The sequence below is a fragment of the Branchiostoma floridae genome, chromosome 9 (assembly GCF_000003815.2).
Source record: "Branchiostoma floridae strain S238N-H82 chromosome 9, Bfl_VNyyK, whole genome shotgun sequence".
Classification (NCBI taxonomy): Eukaryota; Metazoa; Chordata; class Leptocardii; order Amphioxiformes; family Branchiostomatidae; genus Branchiostoma; species Branchiostoma floridae.
The window spans coordinates 12972535-12980994 of record NC_049987.1 but is presented as its reverse complement, the minus strand read 5'-3'; the positions used below and the strand labels follow the sequence as shown (position 1 = coordinate 12980994).

The 8460-nt window shown below is 38.0% G+C and overlaps 3 protein-coding genes across 9 annotated transcripts in view; 2 read left to right on the top strand and 1 right to left on the bottom strand.

Moving 5' to 3' along the window:
• LOC118423268 (Golgi-associated PDZ and coiled-coil motif-containing protein-like) overlaps positions 1-3117 on the top strand; it is a 14910-nt gene extending 11793 nt beyond the window's left edge. For all 3 annotated transcript variants that reach the window (XM_035831351.1, XM_035831350.1, XM_035831352.1), the window contains one exon: positions 155-3117. In XM_035831351.1, the coding sequence (XP_035687244.1) occupies positions 155-656 (502 nt within the window). In that variant the 3' untranslated portion in view covers positions 657-3117. The remainder of the gene's footprint in view (positions 1-154) is intronic.
• A 279-nt stretch (positions 3118-3396) lies between these two features.
• On the bottom strand, positions 3397-6740 carry LOC118423270 (autophagy protein 5-like). Of its 5 annotated transcripts, none has more exons than XM_035831356.1 (7): positions 6664-6740; positions 5970-6129; positions 5464-5591; positions 5192-5270; positions 4772-4934; positions 4147-4350; positions 3397-4053 (listed from the first exon to the last, which is right to left on the bottom strand). In XM_035831356.1, the coding sequence occupies exons 2-7, from the start codon at positions 6078-6080 to the stop codon at positions 3917-3919; spliced, it is 822 nt and encodes a 273-aa protein (XP_035687249.1). In that variant the 5' UTR covers positions 6081-6129; positions 6664-6740; the 3' UTR covers positions 3397-3916. The 5 variants fall into 5 exon arrangements, with proteins under 5 accessions (XP_035687249.1, XP_035687250.1, XP_035687251.1 ...); XM_035831357.1 differs by having other exon boundaries at positions 5970-6149; positions 6664-6735; XM_035831358.1 differs by lacking the exon at positions 6664-6740 and adding an exon at positions 6379-6608.
• Positions 6741-6932: 192 nt separating this feature from the next.
• The window catches only part of LOC118423267, a 25871-nt gene continuing 24343 nt past the window's right edge, over positions 6933-8460 (top strand). The window contains exon 1 of the mRNA XM_035831349.1: positions 6933-7013. Coding sequence (XP_035687242.1) covers positions 6977-7013 — 37 coding nt within the window. The 5' untranslated portion in view covers positions 6933-6976. The remainder of the gene's footprint in view (positions 7014-8460) is intronic.

Here is an 8460-nt window from a genome sequence, read left to right as displayed (position 1 = left end):
TATGCTTGTTATGCAAAACTCAAAATCGCAAAACTGAACTCATCTTTTCAGAAACTTAGTTATACACAGTTGTAATGATTCTGATAGTGTTTTTAAGGTGAATATGTTATTAAACCTAGGAATAGAATGATCTTCAAATGTGCTGCTCTTGCAGGTACCGACTCTACAGAGATACGGGTGAGGAAGAAGAAAACCCTCCCCCTCAGATGAACGGCACCATGTCCGGCCCCTCCACACCCCAGCGGACCCCAACAGCGGAAGAGGGGGGACCCCCTCCAGGCACTAGCTCCCAACATGCACCAGCAGAGGCATCCCACAATGCAGAGTCTCCATCTCAACCCAATGCAGATCACACACACAGTGCAGCAGAGCAGCAATCCCAGAATGCAACAGGAGACACCCAGAATGCAACACGGCCAGCCAAGACGGGGAAATTCAAACTCCCGACAAACATCCAGAACTACATTCCACCACCGCAGACCGTAGAGAACCCTCGGAGCAACCAGACGATGCCGGGTCTCGCCGCAGCGCCGAACTCTACACAGCAACAAGGGGGGGCCGGCCTGCAAACTCTCAGTGTAGGGTCATTACAGGCCAATGCTGTACAACAAGAGGTCTTGGGTCAAAAAGACAGAGAGTTGTTCCACCCCTCATAGGTATGTCAAGTTTAACACGGAGGGCACACTTTAAGGACAAGCTCAGTTCTAAAAACAAAACAAAAAGAGGAAGACATCAAAGTGCAGAGGCTCTTTTTATCAATCTTAAATTTGGAAAATTGAATTATTGTGTATAGCATGTAGAGCTGTTTCCAAAATTTCTTCATGCTATTTTTTCTAGAACAGTCCTAAGCTGTCCTAAATGGAAATCTCTACAGACAGTAAAATGATAATCCTTGGCTTCAGCAAAATTAGATGGTTAAATGTGCCATGTGTTCTTAATGCAGAGATTAAACTCTACAATCATCTAATTTCTGTGTGTAGATAAAATTGAAGAATTGTCAAATGTAAACAGACATGACATCACAAAACTAATCAATGTGCATGTGATGAAATTCCCAAATTTTACCCATTTTGATTGTTCTGTGATTGTTCAGTTATAACTGTAAAGTGGAACATTGTACTGTTATGTTATGTAGAGAGTAGAAAGATCTTATATATCTGAAAAAGAGTAGAATTTATGATTATCCAAGAACTTTTACTGGTAATGTTACTTGATGCTACATATATAAAAGGTGACAGGGTCAAATTGTAATGCTTATTGGCTGTACTATAATTACAAATTGATTCATAGTTAGACTTTGTAATATTTTCATAAAGTGCTATACGTATATATCAATTATGAGAGTGTAAAAATGAAAATTGGTACACAGTTTGTGTAATACATATACATATATGTAGTTGTCTATTGCTTGTGCCATGCCTATAATCATGCTATACTGGTGCCACTGTGTACACGGAGGGTGTACCTGTACAGAAATGCACCCGCATACACACACATACAAATTCATGTACGCATACACAATACACATGCACACACAATACAGTTTTGTATTTCAGCTACCTTTGAGTTTTAAGATACAGTGTTTTTTTTTATTTTCGAGGCACAACTGAAATTAGTTGGTTTCTCAAAAAAAGTGCTCAATACACATTCACACTCTACAATGATCACACATTCACAAGCATGAAAGAAACTGACACAGATACATGTCATGCTGTTGTGTCTTTATGTAAGCAAACAAGTCTTGTGTTTGAGAGAAGGATACACTTTTTAGGACACTCAAACTTGGGTTAGTGATTTATAGTTAACATTATGATACAAGCTAATGTCAGCATCAGTTGCACAGTTCATGCACCATTCAATTTTACTGCTTGAGTTGAGGGCATACATAGGGGATTTCGTAGACACACTACTACATTTTAAAAGACATGCATGTATCACCCAGTGTCCAGCTGTAGGATTGAACAGACATGGGGCCAGGGCAATGACTTAACGCAATTTTACAACTTGGAAATATTGCTACATGTATACAGTATATATATATATTATATGTATGGTGGTTTGTGTAATTACTGGTCCCAATTTCTGCTATAATTATTATGTACATTCCAGTTTGTGTACAGAGTTCAATACATGTTCTAGATAGATGTATGTAAATGTATGTTGCAGACTGTTGGTGCCTTGCTTCATTGCACATTTGTATAGATCTGATCAAGAAACTTAGAATATAATATCATACATTAATGGTGTGTACATTTGTGAGATGGGTGGTGTGCATTTTATTATGGGATTAAACAGATTAAAAAAAAGTTTACATAAGTTAGTCTTTATTCATGATTTCATTTTGGTAGTCAAGGTTCCAGTAACATTTTAAAGCAAGAAATTTATTTCACATTAACTTCCAATCTAGTTTCAGTAGATAAAATGTTTGAATCTTGAGTACCAGCTTGTTTGTATGAATGTAAGAGAACAGGAAAATTGTGTGTATGATACATTTAGCTTTAATCAAGTAGTTTCAAACCATGCTACATACAACAGTAAGCTCCACTGTTAGCAATTTTAAAGTCAGACACTGAAGCATTGTTGTTTTAGTCGATGCGGGTAGATTTTCATGAAATTGTAATATTGTCATGGTGGTCTTGTATGTATTGTTAATAGCTACACTTGTTAATTGCTTATGTATTGTTTGTCTTCTAGCATTAAGTATATCCTAATTATAGCAGTCATGGAGTAAGTTATGATATAATATAGCTTTGCTGCTTTCATTATTGAAGATACCTATTATAGTTAAGATAGGAAAAGACATGATTACCCTTTCTATAGCCTTTACCAGGAATATGAATAATCATTTGACTATAAAGGTGATCAGTTATATTAGAATTATACCAACTATTGGTATATTATGCCATTGTCATGTTTAAAATTGGTTCATGGGTTTCATTGTAATTATTGATAAATTGTAATTGCTGGCTGTAAGGGTTTGGGTATTCAGGCTACATAATGTTGATACTGTAAAATTGTATGCCATTGCTTTTGTACTGTACATGTCATCACTTGTATAGCATGTGGTCATTTTATGGGCTACAGAGCAAATTAAAGCTGCAGTATTTGTTTCAATAATCAATGCTGTACCAGGACTTGTCTTTTTGTACTGGATAAGATATAAGCATTAAATTTGTGGAACAAAACTAAACTTTATCTAATCAACTACCAATGGGTAAGTGCCAGAAAACTTGTGTCGCATACCTCAACTCTTCCGATGTTGGTTAGATAAAGGTCAATTTGTTCCATGATTTAGTTTACCAACACAGATGAATTTTCATTCTAAGCATATAGGTTGATTGGGGTATGGAAGGTGTTCCTATGGGAAATATTCAAATCATTGATACAAAGAAAAAGTCTGGTGGAGAGAATCTTTATTACATCAAGAATATCATAATACTCTACTGGGTATATCACATGTCTATATGTATCAAATTCATAACAAATACCAATGATTTCTTCCACAAGGAAATGCTAATCTAATGGTACAGTATAACATCAAAGTCTTAATAGATAGTTTTCTTTAGAAGTTCTATTTGTGCAAATGCCTTATGAGTGTGTCACTTGGTACAAGAAAAAAATCCGCCACAGGACAAAAGAACATTAAACCCTTCCTTGCATTTGGTCTCACAGTACATATATAAATATTTTGAGACCATTCATGCTTCCATATGCACCTTTCACTATCAAATTGGACAAAAGAAACACAAGACTTTGTCTGTACAGTACTATGTTCTAATGGCACTCATATTTACAACAAATATATATTTTGTAAAGAGCTTTCCTTGACGCTTACTGTGGAATGAGTTTGCCAGAAGAGCTCACTGTGAAAACAGAAAATTTCTTGGCAGGAATATTTAATGAAGTATGGAAATATCTACCGTGAGTTAACTAGACAGATATGCAAGAAGTTGTCTGGGTAACTGAAGTGTTCACTTAACCACTGAACAGGGGTCTCCATGGGGGGCTCCACACCTTGGATAACAACTTTCCAGCTCCCTGATGTATCCTCTACTAGAACAGAAAGTCAAAATATGTCATATAACAAAATCTTTCTGCTTATTATTTGAAAGAATTTTCTTATACGATGTAACAATGCAATTTTACCTTCAGTGTTGAAAACTTGTGGTGCCACTTCTCTGACCAGATCTCCCAGAAGCCTCTGCTCCCCCTCCTCTGTGATTGGTCGGAAGAGGCGCTGTATGCAGGGTTTGTCGGCCTGGTACAGGCGGAAGGGCAGATGTTTGAAGCAGTTCTCCTCACCATGCTCCATCAGACGACGGTTGATGGCCCAGAACTGGTCAAACTTATCTGCAGTAAATAAAAATATTACAGTTAACATTATGCCAGGGAAGATGACACAAAATGTAATATCCATCCCTTTCAAAGTATTTTAGCAGACATTTAGAATCATACATGCAGTAGCTTCAACTAGTTTAACTACAAACAGAATGGCTGACATCACTATTCTTTCTAAAACCTAGGGAAGATGGTTCCTGCCACCTCATACACTAATCGATCTGAACTCACATATATGATTTGAAAAATCATTCCTGACATCAACTCTCATCAACACCTATTGTTGACATTGAGACTCTTGAACAGCTGACAATAAATAATAACATCCTCAGCAATACTGTGTTCTTTGTGCCTTTATCTTGATAAAGACTTTTATTCATAGAACACTGTACATTAAACTAGATGAAAACACACTAGTAAAGAAGTTCCAGACCATTCTGCAGGCCCATCCACAGCTGCTTGTGGTCCTTTTTCTGCATGCCGTTGATGACCTGGCCACGGTGTTTTAGCGTGTCAGCCTCCTTCACTGATGACATGAAGTGAGACTCCACAGCGTCCTTTCCTGGGCAGTGAAGAAGTTCATCCTCTGGGAATTTCTGTGGAAAATATCATTTTTTCTTTGAGTCACGTAATGTCTCTGTGTATGTCTTGCTGAATCTGGGGGGATATCTGAGTTTCTTGATTTTCTTAAGCTTTGGTCATCAACTGCAGCAGAGTGCAAGAAAACAATATAAGGTTCCTACGGACATACACGGTATTGAAACTTTACCTTATCTGATAGTTATCATGCAAAGTCTGTTCCAAACTACAGTAGATCAAGTCTTCACATTTAGTATAAAACACATTCCATTACCTGAAAATGCACCACAAGGCTCCAGGGCAACATTGTACTGGAGGCATGCAGGTCAAACAATACTCCTATTGGGTAGTGCCTGCAGGAAGATAGGTGAATGATTACTAACAAAGACAATGATGAAAATTTCATTTGTACAATGCTCTATATCGATTGGGTAGCTACACAGGAGAGAGAGAAACATTTGAATGCTAAGGATGCTGTGGGTCTCTAATCATTGGCATCATAGTCTGGGGGTATTTCTGTAACATGCAACTGAGAAATACACTAACCATTTCAGGGGTTGTCCTTCATACTCCAGCCACATCTCCTCCCCTTGTGAGTTAGCCGTGTACTTCAGGAAGTATCTCTGCACCTTGTCTGCCACTAGAGGGAAGTATGACTGCCTGGGGACCAGGAGCTGGGGAGGAAGGTTCAAATCAGAAGTGATAACTTTTCCTGTGAAAACCTAATATGGGTTCAGTATAGCCTGATTAAATCTTGCTTATAGCCCTGGACAGCAGAGTTTGTGTTACACAGACTAGGGTCAGTATGGATGCTGGTACATGTATATCTGAACTGAACTGAATATCTAGAGACCGTGGATTGTGCTTGTTCTTAATCTCCAAGCTGATCCTATGGTAGCATAATGTAGGATCAAAAGTTGGCAAAGAAGTGAAGCCGGCCTAGGAGTCAGTAAACAGGTTGTTTTCATCTTACTCCATTAAAATATACACTGTAACGTTATGCATAACATTAAGACATCAATACTGGGATAAAGTGGAATGAGATAACTCACATAGCAGGGTTCAGGGTGTTCCATACTCGCCACCTCATCTGCTGCAAGGTTGAATTTGATTGGCAGTCGTCCATCCCATAGTTCTCTGAGTACTTCTCTGTCATCTGCCATGGTGTTTGGCCCAAATCTCCTCCAATCCGAGCAGTTTTTATAACGGTTGCTGTTAACAATACAATGTATCTGTGAATAGGAGAGCACAATTCAATATCTGTGGGTATTTGGCAAAATATCATACGAAACTAGATCAAAGTCATGTAGAGTCAACCTAGAGTCCCTGCAGCTGGTTTTCAGTGGGAAGAGGGAGGGGCTAACATAATCGATATGTACAAAACAACGAAATTATGGCCGCCTGTGAAATCCAACACCTAGGAGTAACCAAATACAAGACTGCACGAGTAGATTGCCATACATCCATACTCAGCCATTGGAGCATCAAGTATAAAGTGCTTGTCCTCGGCACAGTCAAATTATGCAAGGACAGGTGCACTCAGAAACACGGTACAAAAATATCGAACATTGGAAACGAAAAAGACTTCATACACAGTGAAAGAAAACGTATAATAAAGAAAATGGAATGATTCTTTCTTGCGCTTTCGCTTCTCAAGGACAGATATTAGTGTTAGGTATCAGTGATGTGATGATTTGACCATGCCCCTGGTGTAGACAGCACAAAACGCCCACTTTTTACTCTCACCTGAAATTTCTACCTGCGAACAGGAACCATCTTGGTGCAGACCGAGGTTAGAGTTGAACGGAATAGTCCAAAATGTCCTTAAAGGGGATTAGATAATGATAATGAAACATTACATAATTCTATTCAAATGTAATAAAGCGTGTTTTTATATGTTGTTATATATAATAACTATTTTATAGCTTTATATATGTTTTATTAATGATTAACTGCACGAATGATCAGCAGTTTTTTCGAATCTATTATGATAATTTACCTAAAAGGTATGGTATCGTTGGTTTTCCCAGGGCTTGCTGGGATCGGGGAAAATTCAATCATGGCCACCCGTGTGGAGGAGGGTAGCTCCTCATCAGGTAGGGGAGTTTTCTCAAAAATTGCATTTTCCTACAAATTTCAGCACTTTTTACCCCAGACTCCATTGCCATATATGCCGTAGCCCTATTTCGGAAAGTTTGAATGCACATTTAGGTGCTGTTGGCGGGAAATTTGAGTGAAAATTTTGCGTCCTTCAATGGCCGACTTTCTGAGCTGGCTTCCCTCCCCGTCCCACACAGAATGGACTAGTCCATTTGGTTTTCTTGGGGGAGGGAAGGGTGCGCAATGGTAAAATCCACAGCAGGTGTGGGAGGGTGGAATATTTAACCCGTCGATGACTTCACAACTTGTGGTCATTTAAAAAAGTTTGAAAAGAAGTGCTGGTTACCTCCAGTTTGGGCTGTTCCAAATGTATACAATGCACTGTTATGGGACTGTATCTAGGTCATGCATTTTTCACAATTGTAAATAATTAGACTTTCCCCGAAACAGTCAATACCTTTGTTTTAAAAGAACATCCATGTACAGTTGGTATTGACTTTTTGATAGCAGCTTCCAAAATCCAATATTTCTTTTAGTTTTGCCCATAGCAGTTTTCTTCACTGAAAATGTAGAATTAGAAAGGCAAAGTAAATGCACCACCTGTATTTTTCTTTGTCATGTAAAACAGTCTACTAACTTGTATTGTTTTGTGCATTATAGTTAACATATTTATCAATAAACAAAAGTTCAATGATCCTTTGTGTAACTTTAGAATTTTGTAACTTTGTTGCACGAAATGATACGGTTTCACTTTTACAAAGCTTTTTTTGCTCTTACATTGTCAATGTCGTATCTACACACACATCACATATGTGGCATGTGACATTTAGTTGCTGATTTCTGTATCTGTATATATGTAGCCGGTATAACCGCCCTTCGGTTTAACACACCAGCTTCTGTGTTTGTACACAAGCTGTAATGTTACATGCACATCTTAACCCGATAGATTGTGTAGGCATTGTTTGTACAAGACCTTCGTGTGATCATGGCTTGTTGAGTCTCTGTCTTACATGTAGCATTGGCATTGATCCAATATGCTGTACTTTTACAGCATGTAACTATTTGTCATGCTGTGTTTCAGATTAGAGAATTGAAGAATATGTAACCTTGTTGTTGCCATCTTGCTTTCTTACCTAGATTTGTTGAGATTCTAGAATGTAAAATTCCATATTAAATTTAGGAATGTTCTTGTTTTGCTTTGAAAGGTTGCACTTTTTAGATAAAAAGATGTAAATACTGGGCAGATTGACGTCAACATTTATGGTGGATTTGAGATCTTCAACTTTTTTACAGGCACATTTACCCTTTCCTTCTTGCCATCTTTGCTTTTATTTCAAAACAATACAAATTTCAAACTGTAGGAAAAATTGTGCGTGTCTAAAATTTGTTTTCTCCTCCTCAGAGCTGGATATTGCCTTCCGTTTGCTGGTGGACAACATCGGG